Raw genomic sequence first — 20,019 nt, forward strand, 5'->3', positions numbered from 1 at the left:
CTCTCCCGGGAGACCTGTGTTGCGTTTACCAACAGTCGGACATAAGAGTACTAAACAGAAATGGCAACACCGGAACACACAACACATTTAATTCATTACACTAGAAAAGATCCCTACTAGCAATAATGCTGAGCTGCCCCACAGAGTGTCTTTCTCGTCATACCTCGAGAAAGACTATGCCAGAGCAAAAAAAAACAAAAAACGCAGATCATGCAGATAGCCTTTTTTTTTGACTGTAGTTTAGCTCTGGCACTTGAGAAAATAGAAACATTTTATAGTTAATTGGTAACCAGCCTGCAGGTGTAACGTGTTACACCAATTTCTGTATTGTAAAACCAGAGAAACAGAAACAAAAAACATCTTCATGTTTCAAGTTTATGCACTTTCACAAGTATTATTTAAGTAATTGGTTGTCATTCTTATGTTGAGGGAGCAAAGGGCGGAAATTGGTAAAAAGTAACTGATACATTATTAACTTAACTTAGTTTCTTTGCCAATAAAGTAACTACTAGATTACTTTTTTGAGGAGTAGTCAATAATCACATTACTTTTTCAAGTAATCTGTGACAACACTGATGATCATGCATGCATGCACAAGTCTTTGTCAAAATGTCCCAATGTTTTCTCTTTCCTGGTAACCATGGCAATTGGGAAAATAATTTATCCAATGAGTCTTGACCAGAACACACCTGGGCTAGAATGGTTCAGGAAAAAGTGATTGTCTCTCATTCCTTCCCCTGAAAAGTATTCTTGAACAATGATGCGGTGTTACCAGTGGAAGAATCGTGCAATCTGCAGCACTTTCTGCAAAGGGCAAATTGATAAGATGGGAGAGATGCAATTGGTTTCGTAAGAGATGATAAAGAGTGAATAATCTGAAGCTGTAACTGTAACAAAAAGGTGTGTTGGCATGCAGCAGCATGTGGTGCGCTGCGAGGATCTGACTAACAGCTGTCTGAAACCCTCTTATCTACGTCACCACTTCATATGAGGCATAACATGTCATAAGGCCCTTGCCGTTTGAAATTTAAATTGTCAGCCGTCCCAAACAGCTAGAGTCCCATTCTTGTATTGGATATACAAATGAAACTTGGGACTTCACATTGTTGGTCTTGACCAAGGTTATTTTGGTTAACGAAAACAAAGAAAAAACTCAAACTCAAAAAAACAATTTTGTTTATATAGAAATACAATAAAAACAAAAATACTAACTAAAAACGAAATCTAACTGAAACTACATTTTACGTTTACAAAAGTAACTAAAACTAACTATAATTACAGCGAAAATGTCCTTCATTTTAGTCTTTGGTAATTAATTTAATACGTAAGCCTTTGGGGATGATTTTTAATTTGATTTTAGTATATTTATTTAACCGGAATAAGGACGTTTCAAAGTGTGTCACACAGAAGTGAAGTCATCTAGCAGCAGCCATTAGAAAAGCACCTTTCGATGATGTCGCTCCTAGGCAACAATTTTGCATGCTTGACTTTTGGCTCCTATGGCTCCGCTCGTCTTTTTCATTTAACTCAGCTGAAATGCAATGCTAGGTAAGAAGTTAGTTCCTTTTTTTTTATTTTGCCATGTTCATTATTAAATATTGCACACAAGTAGTACACTTTAAAAATAAAATAAAACTGAAACTAGCATTTTTTACTAACTAAAACTAACTTTAATAAAAACTAACAGAACCACCCTGAAAACTAACAAAAAACAAAACTCCAAACGAAATTAAAACTAACTAAAATGAAAACTATAATAACCCTGGTCCCGACGGGCACTGAGAGATTTTTTTCAAAACCACAGCAGGCTAATATTGTCTGTAACCTACAAAGTTAACAAAAAAAGTGGCTCTCTTTTTCATTCACTGTCAAAATGCATGTTACACATTCACAGCACGTCTCTTCAAGGCTGTAGAACCACATAGTAGCCACCAGTTAAAGAAGTCACAAGTTATAAACATTATGCCTGAATTGTTAAACTGTACATCCATATCCATCCATCCATTATCTGAACCGCTTATCCTCACGAGGGTCGTGGGCATGCTTGAGCCAATCCCAGTGGTCTTCGGGCAGTAGTAGTAGGCGTGTACATATTCAAAGAATGTATTTAGGGGATAATGTCATGCAAGCGTCTCTCTGTTAAGTCTGTTACACCTTTTGCACACCCTCCTATTAATCTCACTGGCAATCAACTCCCATATAGTGCAGCTGAGCTCGGAGAAATCTGCTCGTGTGTGATCCCGCGTAGTAAGCGCCAAGATTAAACTGACCTGTGTAAACAGCTAGGAAAGGCTTCTTCTATGAGTACAAAGCACTGACTTACTCCAGACTGAACCCAACAGTCAGGGCTGGTTGTTAATATAACTGCAAGCAATGTTCTTGGGTAACAAAACTGAAATGTTCTAGGAGGCCCAATTATTGTTTATATGCAAGTTTAGATTGGATGACAGCACAGGGGCTCAGCAGGCAATACATCGAGGTCATGACTTGGCCCTCTGAATCCTACTTTTTAAAAGCTTTGGTTGGGGCGGACAGAGAAACATTCCCGTTGTGTGAATTACTGGTCAAGTGAAGTGGGTGGGGTGCTGTCAGACACTTTTAAGTAAACAGCATGTGCAGAAAGTCAGATGGTGGAATTTCAAGTCTTCGAGGCAGTATATAGTAATTTTAAAAAGTTTAATTAAGACACTACAGACAGATGAATAATAATGTAAAGTATTATTATCATCATAATTATTATTATCAACATCTTATTATAAGACGGGATGGTGACCGAGTGATTAGCACATCTTCTTGCTCACAGTTCTAAAGTTGATGCGTCAAATCAAAGATTTTCCGTGTGACGTTTGCATGTTCTTCCCGTGCTTGCATGTGTTGTCTCGATACCAAGGTTACATCTTGTGGCCATTGAATATGATATTGTCCTTAGGTGTGAATATGTGTGAATGGTTGTCTATGTCTATTCATAGGATTGGCTGGTGACCAGTACACCTTTTTTTAAATTAATTTTTTTATTTACTAAATTTGTTGGCTGCCATCTGGTCCTTTACCTGGTATGCAGCCCCTTATCGTCAATGGCTGCGGAAAGTTGTACATTTTTTACAGGCAGTCATCTTCATAAATCCTATCCAACGGCACCAGGTGTTTAGGTGTCAAGCATGGCTTTTGTTTTAACATTTCTGTATGTAAATCCCACTTTTGCGCAAAATTGGGGTAAAAGAGAAGCAACAGTAGAGACAAGATTTATCTGCCCATATCATTAACGCAGAACATGACTTTACTTTGTCTTTAGTCTTTGGAATTAATTCTTAATCTTGCCTTCCTAGAAGCATATTTAACATCCCTCAATCTGGCTTCAGTTCAACTTTATTGAAATCTTGATTACTCTCATGTCAACACAAGGCAATACATCAGCATCAGATGAGGGAAGTTACATGTTGGAATGTAAAGAATGTCGCAAGATTACACTTGAAGATTCCAGTTTGAAAGCTCGTAAGGTGACCTTTTGTATGCTTCTGCTGTTTCTCATTTGGTGTTGTGCCATTTTTTTTTTGGGGGGGGGGGTAATAAATGACTGAAATGCACACGGAATAATCAGGCCCGCTGCTATGGCCAAGTCAAAATGTTAAATTTAACGAAGCAAATATGTTGTCTGTGAGTGATTACGCCATTGACTATATTGTGACATTGTGATTGGACTTTGGTGGTTAAAAACAAACATGCACATAAAAATGCACAAAAAAAAACTCAAAACGCAGGGCATGGATAGTAGATATCCTGAATGTATCATCACAGCAGTTTACAGTAGCGTTGCAGAAAGAAATCGTAGTTTTTAAACGTCAGGATTAAATAACCGTAGCCATTGCCACTGACCGACCACCGGCCGCCTCCCCAACCCCAGGGGCTCTTGTCCGATGCAGGGCGGGGAGCTCCCGCGAGCCCTTCCATCCACGGCCACCCGCTGGAGTAGGCCGAGACTTTCGAAGCTGCGGGGCCGCCATCTTGGGACTCCCAAGAAACGTATCTCGGCATACACATTATGGCTGCAAAATGCCCACATGTGTGCCGGTAAACTGCACAGATTGCCAGTTTAAAGGCTCTGGACGAACATTTCACCTGTAGTATGGTGGAAATGGAAAGAAATTTAAAGATGAAAGAAAAAAATGGTACATACGGTCCACTTGTAATACATAGTGCCCAGGGTCCTATTTTAAGAATCTGTTGTATTTGATTAAAAAATTATTTTCAGTTATTTATTGATGTTAAAATAAAACATTTTCAAAGAATGCTGATGTGATTTTTTTTTATGTCTACAGTAATAACCGTAAAAACTGTAAAACCAAGTTTTTTTCTCAGACAATAATTGTACACCAAAATCTGAAATTGTTGCACCCCTAGTTTACAGTACACTGATATCACCTTGACACTTAATAGCTATAAGTGGGTCAAGCTAACTAAGGACAAAATTAGCTTGGGGTGAAATATTCATCATACAGAGGACATTTACAGACACTGATAAGCAGAAGTTACACGCTACATTTACTCCGTTAGTTACTCAAGTAACTCTAAAAAGTATACTCAAGTAGTTTTTATGCAACATAGTTTTTTAATTTACTTGAATATTTACTATGTATGGTATGTTAAGAAATGGTACTTTCACTTTGCTACATTGAGCAAGATTCTGCTTGCTGATTTTAAGGATCAATAAGTGCTTGTTGAGATCTCCTTGGAAGATAACGACTAATGATATTTGAGGATCAATAAGTGCTTGTTGAGATCTCCTTGGAAGATAACGACTAATGATATTTGACTCAATTTCACCAATCAAACGGCATCAGGCAGTCACATGACCGTACAGTGATTCGTAAAGGGACGACTGAGTGGCGCGAAACTCGTGTTTACATTTCGTATTTCATTTGACCCTGCATTGCTTGCCTGTGTCTTCCTTAACGTGGAAGTTTCAGCCTACTTGTAGTTGAAAGGCGGGGTTGGGGGGACTTGTTGTAAGATTGCAGTAAGTTATTTTGTTGTTTTGGCTGTGCTTAGGCCATCATAATTAATTGTCAAAGATACATCATCTTGGGGTAAATACTGTACTGTTGTCTCTTGTCTCAAGTGCACGCACGCATGCACACACACACGCACATTATGGCTGTTTTGCAAGTAACATAAAACTTAGCTACTAAAGAGAGAGGTGGGGATTTTAAATTTTTGGGATAGCCCATCATTCATCATTAGTTGGCATCTAGCGCCCCCCTTTCATCATCGTCAGTCTGCCATTTTTACTGTAATCGTTATGTCAGTCATTTTATTTCATCCACGCTTCCGTCATCACTTATTCACCGCTATTTTAGGACCCAACGACAACATTCCATCAGTATTGACGGATAGTCCATCACTCAGTCACTGGCGTCAGTAGTTCTTTAAGTCAAGAAAAAAAAGCACTCACACTGCCCTAGTGGACTTCACATTCACATGTAAAATGATTAAGCTAGTTAGCATACTAGTTGTAGCCAAAATAACAGCATACATGAGTACACCCCTTTTTAAGATTTTATTCAATGTCTCAATGAAATATTGACATTGAAATTGAATATGTGCTCCCAATACCCTCCAGGTCTAACTGTCTCTCTCTAAATGTGTTCAAAGAATGTCTGTCACTTTTCTTTTCCAAAATACAAATTACTTTCCCATAGTTGCTGGTCATTAAGCTTGTCTGTATTGGTATGCTGTCACTGTAGCACTTAGCACCAAATCAATGCTAAATAAATGATGCAAACTCATGCTAACAAGTGGAAAGCATAGCCAAATGAATTCACTATTCCGATCCCTGGGCACATCGTGGAATCAAGGGGATGTTTTTTCAACACAGATTTTTCTTATTTAAATGGAGAAATTGTCATAAGTTAAAGCATGGCATCAGAGAATAAAGGTATCTTTCCTCTGGACTTTATAAAGCACAGTAAACATGAATAGGTGAGTTTTTTAGCAAATAGCTGGAAATGAGCTTCAACTGAAAAAAAAATTGACGGGTGAATTTGTGAATAGTAACACTCAACTATGCAGGGGATTACTCTACTTTAGTAAACATGGTCTATATAATGTAAAAATACCACATGGCTAGGTTTACTGGCTCAAACATGCATTTGGGATTTTTGATTTTGAGTTATTGTTAAATAGGGATAAACAACAATGGAACATACCTAAGTGACAACAAAATCATATTGTATTTTCCTGAAAAGCTTTAATATCACTCTCTGGCAACAAAGAGTCAATCTACCAAATTCAGTTTTCTTACTGTAAAGGAACTTACTGTCAAGTTTCTAGTACTACTCCATCATCCCTCAAGGTGACATTTACTGTACCTCACACAGAGTTTAAAATTTTGTGTCGCACACCACACAGAGGACCAGATCACACACATGCAAACATGCAAGGAGAGATTCAGAGTGAAAGTGGCATGCAAAGTGTGCTGCACCTTTTGAGCTGATTAGAGGGGATGATGCTTCACTCCAGGAACGACACCTTGACAGTAGCTAGCAAGCAGACTAGAATCTCGCAAGCAACTGGTTGCGAATTAGACCTTTTTCGTCATCAGTGGGAGTCAAATTGTGGCTTTCTGGCTTAAAAAGTCAAGTCCGCAAAGATATCGCTGCCATTAGTTTAAAGCCATTAACTGTCAGATAAGAAAACCACTGCGGAGCAGCAGTTCACATCATTGTAAAAACTACACCCTCAGGTTGCTAAATAATACATAGTATTCACATGACGTCACTGACCACCACCTATCGACTGGGCAGCCATTTGGTGGGTCAAACAATTTTGTGGCAAACAATTGCAGCCAGCGAGACAACGCAAGCAAATGCTGAGAAGCTCGTGTTGCTTACTACAAGCTACTTTGATTCAATAATTTGTTTGTTCGTTCCGGATTGTCACGAACCACTTCACAATGGTACCGTATGCCGTTCACGGGTGCAAAAATAGGGCGAACAAAGATGTAACTTGTGCCCCACATTGTGTGCCGTTCACGTGTCCATGTAATGTCGAATGGGAACTGACAGACAAGTGTCCGGAATTGCAAAGATAAATTGAAAGGATTTCCAACCAACAAAGTCTACCAAAGTGTGTTCTGACAATTTTGATTAAGGTAAGTGTCATTGTAAGTTGATAAAAATGCTTTTACCATAATGTGATTGTGATATAGGGCTATGTGAGCCGCTAGGCTGTGGCTAGATCTGGCTAAAAATAGATCTGGTGGTCAAGATGTTCGATTTTGAAATTTCTCCAAATACCCTCCTTAACTCTTTTACTGCCAAAGACGTTAAATGACGTTCTCCAAAAACCTACGGAGGAGCGCCAAAGACGTCCACCCATTTTTTTTTATATATATTTTTGAAACGGGTGCAGGGAAGCCTTGCGGAGCTGTGCTGAAAGTTTCAAGCAGGTCTAGTGAGCCTAATGACTATTTTTGGCCCCTAGAGGGCAGCGATGACTCTCTTTTGACAAGATCGGGTGGGTCAGCAGAAGACGTGAGGCGGGGCTAGAGTGTTGAGGGGACAATGGCTGAAGAAGCCATAATGGCGGTTGCAAGCAGCTCACGCTAGAGCCGTTTTTTTCAAAGATGAAAAGCATCGACCAACGATAAAGAGCACATTGATGACGACGATGATCATCATCGATGATGATGATGATGATGATGGTGACTCCGTGGTTGGAAGCATTGACGCGGCAGTAGAATACGTTAGGCGGAGCTAGACGGAGGAGGAAGCGGACAATGTTGCAAGCAGCTCACAGTTGGGAATTTTCAACGCTAAAGAGCACATTGATGACGACGATGATCATCATCGATGATGATGATGGTGACTCCGAGGTTGACGGAGAAGTTGGAAGCGTTGACGCGGCGGCTATGACGACGTCATAAAGGTTCACGGGCTAGCGATGCTGACACCGGAAAACGCGGAGCACAACCGAGCACGCTCAGGCGGACGTTCAATCGGAAGAGTGCCCCGAGTCCAATGCATATTCATCGGAGGAGTGGGTACAGTCTGCTACTTGCTATTTATTCCCCAGAAAAAAAGGCCGTCAAGAAAGTGTAACGTCTGCACGCGAAACGGACAATGAAAGTGAAAGTAATCTGTTGTGCGAATCCTGCTCCCTCTCCTTGCACGCATGAGAGCGTTACAAAAAGAAAAACTGTATTTGAAACATCCACATAATTGTAAGTAGTACCACAGTTGCACACATTTGTAAATAGTTTGCGAAATTGTTTTGTCAAATTGTTACACTGTTGAATGGAAATAAACGTATTTTGCAAACTAAAAACACTTTTTCATTGTTGGTGAAAGCGTTTTACAGAAGTAAAGCACTATTTAGGTGTTTGTGGCATCATTCATGGACAAAAAGAAGTGTACAATTCACTAGAGTGCATGAAATAACATCGTTTCACAAAAAGCTCTTTTTCTCCGTTTTTTTTTCAAAACAGAGCATTTCGGTGAAACTAACCCTTTTCTATTGTTGATTACTGAAGAACGGAATAAGGTAGAAACAAACTTTTTTTTCTGATGAAAGATGAGAGTTCAACCTTTCATTTGGTAGTATGTGTGTTTCCATAGTCCAAACACAACATTTTCTGTGGACCTTGAAGAAAGATCAGTCAAAATGCTTAAATCGACTGGCACTGGCGACATCCCGTATCTGAAAACGTCTGGCAGTCAAAGAGTTAAGGTCTCTTATTTTCCTTTCACAGCAGCCCAAAAGTTGAAATTGTTGTTAAAGTGTACGAAAATAAGTGATGAATCAACTATGTTATTGTTTATGTTGTAAAATGCTAGCGTTAGTAGCTAGCGCGGTCGGGGAACTAGCTAACTTGACATTCTTCACCTCGAATTCACAAATTATAAATGTACATAGAAACCAATAAAAGATGAAAGTACAGAAGTCGCAAGAATGTCCGTGTTTTGGGAGCCATTCTACCTAGAGCATACATTGCCATGTAGTCCAGGCAGAAACATTGGCAAATGTTTGTAATCGATTGCAGTAATCAAACTTTCAACGTGTACCGCTGCAAGGAATGTTGAGCTAAATCTTTCATATAAGTCTTGCTTACAAGTAACGTTAGAGGAAGCTGGGGGTGAATAACAAGAACATTCAGTGTAAGCACAATAGAAACACAGCTGAGTCAGCTAGAAAGTTGACCCACCATGAGGGGCAGACTCACGATCCTGTGACGTCAGTGAGTACTATCTACACTATAGCCTAATCCCTGTCTACCCATACGTTAAATATGATAACATGAGTTTCCTGCTTACCCAGAATTCTCAGTTGAGTAACAGCACCATGTAGTCCAAAGAACATCCAGAGTGGGCGCGAGTTGTCCACACAGACTTGCATGCCAACGTTGGTGCCATTGTGGCTTAAGATGACCTCCCCTTCTTGGTTGACCAAGAAGCCTAGAATGTCACTGCTTTGTAGAGGAGTGGGCACACGACACACTGCCCAAAACTCCTTTCTGTCCACTAGAGCCTCTGGATTATACGGCAGGTCACTGGGGCGCAGCACAGCCGGGTCACATGATGTCACACCATAGGACAAGGAGCCAGAGCGGGCGGGACTGGACTTGGTGATTTTGATGTACACACACTCCCCAGTTTGTAGGGGGCGGTTGGTAAAGACAAGAGTGCGCTCCTCGCGTGAATGCTCCGATCTCGCCACAGTCTGTTCATCTAAAGTCTTAATATGGGCGCCACGCAACTGGTGAAAGTGGAGATCACTCTCCAGGATGGACGGCAGTAAGGATGATTGCTGTGAGTTGAGGGAGTTCTGCGGGATGGGACAGGTTGAGGAGGCTGACGCCAGGTGGAGCGTGTGATGTTGTGAGCGATTATGGGAGTTGAATGCATCTTCCTGCTGAAGGTTGAGATCACACAGGCTGACGGAGAGACGGGAGTCGTCTGCCTCACGGCGGAGAGAGGAGGAGCGCACTGTTGTGAAAGAGCGTGGGCGCAGGCAGTCGGGAGGAACAATCTCACTGTCTGAAAAGAAATGTGAAAAAGCTATTTAGGTAATTTACAGTCTTGTAGTACTGTTTTTGTTCAGCAATTCAGTTTGTTAGCTAAAGCCAGGATGATAAAAGAGTACAACAACCCAAGTGTTTAGAATATGGTGACAACATGTTGGTTTGACCGGAACAGTCCCAGGTTTTGAGCCTTGGTTCCTGAGTCCTGGCAGATTTCGGCAATTACCATTGTTTTGTCCCAATGTTATGTGCCTTTTATTTATTTTCCCGGCGTCTGTTTTATGCCATGTCACCAGACATGACCAGAGTCACTTTTTGCTTGCTTTTTACTTCCACATTAATGTTTGCCTTCTCATTCTCATCTAGTTTTATTTTTTATACTTAATTTTTCATAATTTTTTTTTATTTTTCTTCCCATTTGTCAAATTTTGACATTTTTGGTAATTTTCTGCCTCAATTATTTTTTTTTAGATTTAATGGCTATTTTTGGAGAAAAAAATTCCTGCCTTTTTTGCTATCTATTTTCTGAATTTTTTTGGGCAATTTAGTGGACATTTTATGGTAATTTTCTGCTTTTCATTTTCCTTTTTGGACATTTTTAAGGTATTTAAAACCTTTCCATCTACCTTTTGTTTGTTTTCTGACAACTTAAAAATTTGGACTGACATTTTTGAATATTTAGTCTTTTTTTTTATTTAAATCATATTTTATAAATAAAATATATATCTATTTATTTTATTGTATTTTTAGGAGATTTATTGAAAGCCAGAGGACATAACAGCCAAATGTGGCTCCAGAGCTTAGGTTGCAGACCCCTGTGCTAGTCAAAAACACAAAGCCTAATATTACAATATCAAATAGTGTGGCCAAAAACATCGGCACATGCAAGCACACACGCACACACACACACACACACACACACACACACACACACACACACACACACACACACACACACACACTACTCCAAGAGTGATAGAACGTGACATGATTGCTCAAAATAACAAGTCTGTATGTGCCCTCCTCTACCTCCTGCCTAGTGGTGGAGTTAAAATTAGCCTGGTGTACATCGTAAGAAAACTAGGCAAGATTTATTTATGTGCCGGAAGTGGTGACCTCCCCCTCTATGTAGAAGGTTCGGTGGATAAGAGGAGGGATCCTCTTTTGAGAGCAATTGAGGCAAGAAAAAAGGGCAGGAGGCCCATGAGGTCTATGTAGAGTTTCTCAGTACGATTACCAGGGTTGTGGGGCCTGTAAACAGCTGCCGGGAAAAAAACACTAGCCCAATAATGCCAAAGCCAAATGGGACATTGTTGTTTTGAAGTAGTTAAGCCACATGGAATAATGAGCAAAAGATTTTTATTTATTCAATGGGAATCTTTTAGATGAACTAGACACAAGTGGCAAAAGTGGAGATAAAGATAAAAGATAATTCGATTAATTGTATATATTTTTTTAGATTACATTAATTGAAAAATATCAATGTAAAAATATTGGTACCTTTTCTTATTAATACAGGCATAACCAATGTTCATAACATAGAACAGAACAGGAAAATACAGATTTTCTTCAAAGTTATAAAGGTGGCACAGTGGCTTTACACTCATTGTTACCTTGGCTTCAGACCCTTTGCTGAACCTATGGCTGAATATCTACTTACAGAAAATGAACAAAATTACCATCCCTGGTTTGCCAACAACTGAGCAAAAGATTAGCAAAAAGATCCTGATACAAATCAAGGGTGAACATTAGAGTTTAGATGTGAAGGGAACCCCAGCTGAGACAATACAGAAATGATGCAAAATTAGTAAAAATTTTTGCTCAACGGGTAAATTTATCACCTCAAGATTTTTTTTTTTATTGATTGTGCATTTTTAAAAACAAATACAAAAATACTTCAAGCCTATAGCATTTAGTGTTGTCGTAACACTATGACGAATTAAGTCATGCTACCGATGTAGCAGCCGTAGCAAACACTGGCTTGCAGTAATGCCAGAAAGAGTAAGATGTCTACATGTAGATTCATGTTGAAAGGAGATGGGACAAGGCTGCAAATCATGTCGTTACGGTATTTGGCTGAATATGAGCAGTGTAATTCCTTTCTGCAGTCACAGTAAACAACAAAGGCCATAAAGAGTGTTGACAGCTACTGTATATATACCCATGATAACCCTGTGTTCATGTTTGACATATGATGTGGTATGCTATGGATCTTGAGCTGTTCCTTACGCCATACTACATCATTCCATTATTTTCATACATGTTGACTTGTTTCATTCGGATGAGTTTAAGCTTACATTTCTGTACTTGTATTGATAACATCTCGTCTGTCTGCAGAGTTGCAAATGAAAATCTGTTCTCACTTGCCTTATGTGGATAAATAAAAGTGTGTGTGTGTTTGGGGGGGGGGCAATCCCACTCCTAAAAGTCATTTCAGCTAAATTCTTAACAATTCCCACGCCTAGTCCACAGTGGTAGTCAGATTGTGACCCTCCAGTTCCGAGGTAAATGTCCCTGCAGATGAGCTATGCAGACTTCAGGCAGCCACTGACCGGAAAGAAAGGATATTCATCTTCTTGTTGAAAATGATTGCACTGATAATATACTAGTGAGGCCCTGAAAAAAATCTGCATGTAATGGCTGTGATTCCTGAATGATGAATGCTGTGTTTTTTGTGAACCCTCATAAATTGAGACAAAGCTATAAAAGCCATGTGCAAGTATTAAAACATCACAAAACACTTGAAAATGTATGTGTATGTTTATTTTGTTCCTTTGTGGCATCTCCAGCTGCTGCCCATCAATGGTGGTGCACCTGCCCTTTTAGTTAGTACAATCTGATTGGCCTATTGGCCGTAGTCTCTTTTAAATTGCCCAATCACAGAGTTCCTATTGAAATTCAAACTACAATTGTGCAACCATGACCGTGTGTGGAGAGGATGGATTCGGGTTGAAAAAGGTCACTTGAATCATCACTATGAATTGAACTAAAAATCAATTATTGATAAATTCAATCAGACTTTCTTTTAAGCAACAAGTAAACCATTTCATTGTAAAAAGTATTTAAAGCCGGTTGGCTTGTGATTTTTTTCCCTTCCCAGCAGAGCCTTTTTGATTAGAAGAATAAAACCACCTGGCAGGCTAATCCATTGTAAGCACGACACAGACACAAGGGCTGAGGTTGCGGAGGAGAAATGCAGCATGTCTATTTTGGCCCAAACTGAATTTGGCTCACACAGTAAATGTTCTTGAATTGGGAATGGCAAGCTAATGCAGTACATGGAGAGGTGGATCGAGGGAGGATGACTTTGTAGAGCTGCTCGCCAGGGCAGTGGAAACATGCCAGCAGTGTGAGCCAGTGTTGGAGCTGGGTGGGAGAGGGGATTTACTATGTCACGCGTTTGTGCTCGTACAATGGGGTTATCTTTATCCAGCGTCTCAGAAGGGTATTATCTGATGTCAGCAAAGGTGAAGACAGAGATGAAGAAGATAAAATGAAAGGGGAGAAATTGGGAAATTTAAAATATGATAGGACAGATGGACAGACAACAACAGAGAGCCAATGTAAAGGAAATGGCCCAGATTCAGCTGCTGTGTAATAGAGATCATAATGAAGTTTTTATACATTAAAGAGAGCAACATTTAGTCCATTTACCAGGCCAGGCATTAAGTTCACATACAATGACCCACCAATGCGTGAGAGAAGGTGATATAAAATGACAGGAGGGGTACTCAGGGGAATTTGTCCTAGAGGTTTGTGATGTTCTTTATTCTTGGCAAAGGCCAAGTCCACATTCTCTCATCAGGCTACAAGGCTTTGAACTGTACGCTTTTGAGCATCAGGCTTCTGACACATGGCCATAACAAAGAGCAATCCAGATACTCTGGCCCTTTCGTCATCATCAGAATTCAGCATCGCCAATGTTCTGCCAATGAAATGCCAGGACCTTAGTGATAATAACCTCCATCATAAGCTACGTAGATGAAAGTCCCTTGTTTTATTTTTGTATGCAGGCATGGTAAGCAAACAAACAGCAGTCACCATTAGGGAAGCACAGATATCACTTTTTTTCAGGTCTCGATCCCAATCACATCATCGTAAATCGGACCCAATCATGTCATTTTCAGCTAATTGGAATTGGGGAAGGGGGGGTCCGTTTATATGATGGTTTCCAGGCTATATCAATGCAACCTTTAACCAACTTTTAGCATCCGTTACGCTTGACCAACCTTTACAAAACGAAAGGATATATGTCTGACAACAGCAATTGGCGTTGCCGCCAGGGGTGGGGGAAGAAATGATATTGCAATATATTGTTGTGCTTTCTGTTGCAATACTGACGGCAGTATCGATATGTTATGACAGCACACCAACGCGGTGCATTTACCCCGCCATTCAGACATGTCAATGAAGTTGGAAACATACTCAACGTAACACGCCGCCTACGCTAAGACTGACTTGAAAAATAAAGCTTTACCAAATACAGTACATTGACTCCAATGCAATAGCGTTGGGTGAGCTTTTACTTTGAAGTCGGCCTGTGTGGTGAATAGGGTGGCCACTTCCATAAGGTCAAAAAGGAAGACATATTTCAAAAAATCAATAAATGTTCCCTCACTATAACGCAGTTTACTTTTCACGGCCTAGCTGTTGCGCTGATTTTTTGGTGTGCAATTTTGCATGCATTTTTTTTTTTTACAGTAATGTGCCTTTTAACGTAAACTATCAACTATCTTTGCTGATTATTTGTATGAACTGAAGATCCTCTCTTGACATCTCCAGCTGTCCATCTTGACCCGCCTCAGAGAAGTCATACTTGAATTGATGATTCCACAGTTCATCCAATTGTGGTCACGGAAATCCAATTTGACATGACCTTTCTCATATGTTTGCAGTTGCCTTCTCTCAATGGCACATTTACTGTCCATCTCAAGATTGTCTTTACAGCATATGGCCCATTGTCTATGCTGCTGATGTGCTCCCTTGGCTCCATAACCTTTGGAAAATTGGTACAGATCAACAGATTTATATCCACATCAATATGAGGAATCCGGACTCCTTTCAGATAGGACCGTCTGTCAATGTCCTTTTGGTTTAGAATGTTACTCTTGGTAACCGCGATAGCATTTAGTGTATGCACTTCAGGAATGCACTATGAAGTTGCAACTTTCTAGGCAGCTCACTTCTATACCTGTTATGAGATTGCTGGGAATCTTACTTTGATGTCCTATGGTTGTAAGAAGGATATTTAATCGTCTGCCTTGTAAACCAAGATCATCCATTAGCTTATCCGTGCAAAAGGTTGCTGTGCTGCCTGCGTCTAGGAAGGCATAAGAGTTAATCACTTTAGCCGCGTTTTCACCGCAGGACGTGAATTTCCCGTGAATTTACCCCGAAGTTCCTGCGGTGGAAACGTGGCTTTTGTTACCTTTTGTGGCCTTTACTTGGACAGGAACAATGGTAAGGATGGTGTCGCCAGCCCCAATATCATCATATGGTTCCATGAAGTTAATGAGTACAGATGGCTGTTGTTCCTCTGGAATAGATTTGTCTTTATCTTTTTTATATGCAGCAAACTTGGATGATTTAGTGAACATACTACACATTTCATCTTTTCTTGACAAAACTTGCTCATGTGACCTTGTTTGAGTGGCTCAATGAAGATTTAGACTGTCATTTAGGATTGTCTCTAACATCACCATATTCTGGATCTACCAAAGCATCAGCCAAGAGGTTGAAGTAACTGACCAGATCTTCGAAAGTGGGACTTCTTCCTTCTCGTCTGATCCTATCAACGACCAATTGCCACTCTGTTTTCATTTGAGAAGGGAGTTTATTAAGGATGGCCTGTTTGTTCTCAATGCTATTTAACGGCTCCAAGTGATACTTGTCTGGCATGGAATTGACACAGGTAGTGAGAAACATAGCAAAGCTATGTAGAGCTTCACTTTCTCCCATTTTAATAAAAGGCCAGTTCAAAGCTTTATCAATGTATGCTCTAGCAATCTTGTAAGAATTCCCGTACTGTTCCGCCAGTAGCTTCTTGGCTTCACGGTATCCTTGTTCTGGTTTCATACGCATGCAACCTCTCACCAGCTCTTTGGGTTTTCCACTTTGGGTTTTCCATATTGAAATGATGTCATAACGGGGCTGTATTACATTGAATCTCCATCAACAATGTTCTGTGGTGGCAAAGTAGCAAATAGAGCTGCAAGGCTGTTCCTATTTTGTTGCTTTTGTCACTTGACTCTTTCTCTCTCTCTCTCTGTTACTGCTGCCCTTCACTTCCTCACGGGCATCAGAACGTATTGTAGACTTGCTTGGATCACCCTCAACACTTGTCTGTTCATATGGTGTCATAATTGAAGCTCTATAATTTGCATACTCATTCAATTTACTGTCCTTATATTCTCTTGGGGTTTTAAGATGCTCATTTGTCACCTTTTTGGCTGTTTTAATCTTATTTTCCCATTCCATTACTGTCACTTTAAGTGTCTGTATTCTGTTCTCCCATTCCTCCGTTGTCTTAGGTCTAGTTTCCTGTTCCAATGCTGCAATATTAGACAAGATTTTAGAACTTCAGTTTTGGTGTCTTTCTATTGCTGCAATTTTAGCCTTCATTAATTTAACTTCTTGTTCTATTAGTTACCTTTGAGCTTTTATGTGAAAAACTTAAGGAACTTGTCATAGACCCTTTAAGACTTCTAGACGATGTCATTGATACACTGTCACTAGGATTAACAGTTTCATTGACTTATTTTAATTCCATCATACGTTTTTGTGCACGTTTTATCCAACTATTCACATGAGCAATATGGCGTTTGAATGTAACCATCTTTGTATTAAACAAATACTCCTGATCATCCTCTATGTCTTCGTCTGACTTGACTTCTTTCAACAAGTCTTTAACAGATCTATTCAGCTAACAAAATTGTCATATGTGCGCTCCAAATTCACCCAACTTTCTTTCAAAGTCATATTATAGTTTGTATCCATCCAAACGATCATTTCTTCCATCAATTCATACAGCCTGTCTTACTTAACCGCCCTTGCTGCATCATCTTTTCTAGGAAGACTACGTCCAGTTGAAATTAGTTGAATTCTATTACGTTAGAAGGTTGTGCATTTGGAGGTTTCGTCACAGATCTATCCATGGTTTCCTCTTCAGGTTTCACTTGTTGGGTTTCCATGGCTGATGTATCCACATAAGTCTTTGTGATGTACAAACAAGGCCAAGGCCATTTTCATCAGGGTGAGGCATCCCTTCTTCTTACAACAGTATGCAAACGTCTGGGGATCGAGGAGACAAGTTTAGAAATAGGAATGCTGTCCCATTCTTGTCTAACACGCGTCTCTCTAACTGTTCAACTGTCTTGGGCTTTCTTTGTTGCACCTTCCCCTTTATGATGCGCCAAATGTGCTCTAAAAGTGAAAGAAGCGGACTGCAGGCTGACCATTTCAATACCCGGATCCTTTTCCTACGCAGCCATGATGTTGTAATTGGTGCTGCATGTGGTCTGGCATTACCGTGTTGAGAAATGCAAGATCTTCTCTGAAAGTGATGATGCCTGGATGGGAGGCACATGTTCTCGAATCTGAACCGTTCTGCATTGACAATGCCTACCCAGATGTGGAAGCTGCCCATGCCACACGCACTCATGCAACCCTATACGATCACAGATGCAGGCTTATAAACTGAGTGCTGATAACAACTTGGGTTGTCCTTGTCCTCTTCAGTCAGTATGATATAGCGCCCCAGTTTTCCACAAAGAACTTCGAATTGTGATTCGTCTGACCACAAAACAGGTTTCCACTTTTAAATAACCCCTGGTAGTACTGTATTATAAGAGGAAAACAAGGGACACAATACAGTAGTATCAAGAGGAAAATGAGGGCCACCAGACCCAAAAACAAAGAGCTGACAGCAAGCATAAAAAAAGCCTGGGCTTCCAAGACTGCCAGGCAATGCCATGGTGCATCGATGCAGTGGTTAAGACAAAGGGAATACAATTAACTATTGAAGATTGATATATCGTTTTGAAAATACCATCCATCCATCCATCTTTTTTTCCATGCAAAACACTGGTAAGTATGCATGGTGATTTCTTCACTTTATTAAAAAAAAATTACATCCTGTTGTAACGAATACTGTCAGTCACCCTAAAATTTTTGTTTGTTTTGTTCTCCCTTCCTCAAACATTTCACTCTTAGAAATATGTCCGAGGTGAAACCTGGGGGGTTAAGGTAACACCCCCTCCTCCTGTTTCACCCTCGCCACCCAAAAATAATTCATCACATACAAGTGAATGTACGCACAACTGAATGTTTTACACCATGTATGTTTTGTTTGTGTTTGGAAAAGAATGTCATCTATATGTCAACCTCAAGAGAGTTCTTAGTTACTCCGCAAAGAACGAAATTACCTCGTGCCGCAGGATTAGTCGATATGTGTAACGATAACATGTTTTGCCTGGAAGAACTTGGGTTGCCAGCCTGACCAAATTTTAATTATTAGTTATTAATTCTTTAAATAATTTGGAATTTAAGAAGTCTTGGAGTTGAGTCAAGTTAAAGTTGGAGGGCGGTTCTTCTTTCCTGAAACACGCCCTTCAACTTTAACTCTTTCACTGCCAGACGTTTTCAGAAACGGGTTGTCGCCAGTGCCAGCCGATTTAAGCATTTTGACTGATCTTTCAAGGTCCACAGAAAATGTTGTGTTTGGACTATGGAAACACACATACTACCAAATGAAAGATTGGACTCTCATCTTTCATCAGAAAATTCTGTTCTTCAGTAATCAACAATAGAAAATGGTTACTTTCACCGAAATTCTCTGTTTTGAAACAAAAAGCGGAGAAAAAGAGCTTTTTGTGAACCGATGTTATTTCATGCACTGTAGTGAATTGTGCACTTCTCTTTGTCCATGAATGATGCCACAAACACCTAAATAGTGCTTTACTTCTGTAAAACGCTTTCACCAACAATGAAAAAGTGTTTTTAGTTTGCAAAATACGTTTATTTCCATTCAACAGTGTAACAATTTGACAAAACAATTTCGCAAACTATTTACAAATGTGTGCAACTGTGGTACTACTTACAATTATGTGGATGTTTCAAATACAGTTTTTCTTTTTATAACGCTCTCCTGCGTGTAAGGAGAGGGACCACGATTCGCACAACAGATCAGTTTCACTTTCGCTTTGTCCGTTTCGCGTGCAGACGTTGCACTTTCTTGACGGCCTTTTTTTCCGGGGAATAAATAGCAAGTAGCAGACTGTACACACTACTCCGATGAATATGCATTGGACTCGGGGCACTCTTTGTCGTCCTATTGAACGTCCGCCTGAGCGTTGTGTCCGTGTTTTCCGGTGTCAGCATCGCTCGCCCGTGAACCTTTATAACGTCGTCATAGCCGCCGCGTCAGCACTTCCAACTTCGGCGTCAACCTCGGAGTCACCGTCATCATCATTGATGATGATCATCGTCGTCATCAATGTGCTCTTTATCGTTGGTCGATGTCTTTGAAAAAAACGGCTCGACCGTGAGCTGCTTGCAAGTGGCCGCTATTATGGCTTCTTCAGCCAATGTCCCCTCAACACTCTAGCCCCGCCTCACGTCTTCTACTGACGCCCACCCAATCTTGTCAAAAGAGAGTCATCGCTGCCCTCTAGGGGCCAAAAATAGTCATTAGGCACAACAGACTTGTTGGAAACTTTCACCACAGATGCGGAAGGGTTCCCTCTACTCGTTTCCCCCCAAAAAAATTGGATGACGTCTTTTAACGTCATTGGCGGCCCTCCGTAGGTTTTTACTTGACGTCTTTTAACGTCAGTGGCAGTGAAAGAGTTAAAAAGCGGGCGCGGACTATTGTTCTCTCTCTCGTCTTCTGCCGCTGTTCCTGTTATCTTCTTTTTTTTCCCCGTCTGTCTGGCCAGAAAAGACAAAAGAACTTCCCACGTGGCAATTTTTATTTTTGTCCAAGAAACTACCAAGTGTCTCGGACT

At 40.3% G+C, this 20,019-nt stretch overlaps 1 protein-coding gene across 2 annotated transcripts in view; it reads right to left on the minus strand.

Annotated features, from left to right (window-relative positions):
• neurl1aa (neuralized E3 ubiquitin protein ligase 1Aa) overlaps positions 1–20,019 on the minus strand; it is a 51,777-nt gene that overhangs the window by 6,117 nt on the left and 25,641 nt on the right. For both annotated transcript variants that reach the window (XM_077570568.1, XM_077570569.1), the window contains exon 4: positions 9,309–10,031. In XM_077570568.1, coding sequence (XP_077426694.1) covers positions 9,309–10,031 — 723 coding nt within the window. The remainder of the gene's footprint in view (positions 1–9,308; positions 10,032–20,019) is intronic.

Source organism: Vanacampus margaritifer, chromosome 7 (genome assembly GCF_051991255.1).
Source record: "Vanacampus margaritifer isolate UIUO_Vmar chromosome 7, RoL_Vmar_1.0, whole genome shotgun sequence".
NCBI lineage: Eukaryota > Metazoa > Chordata > Actinopteri > Syngnathiformes > Syngnathidae > Vanacampus > Vanacampus margaritifer.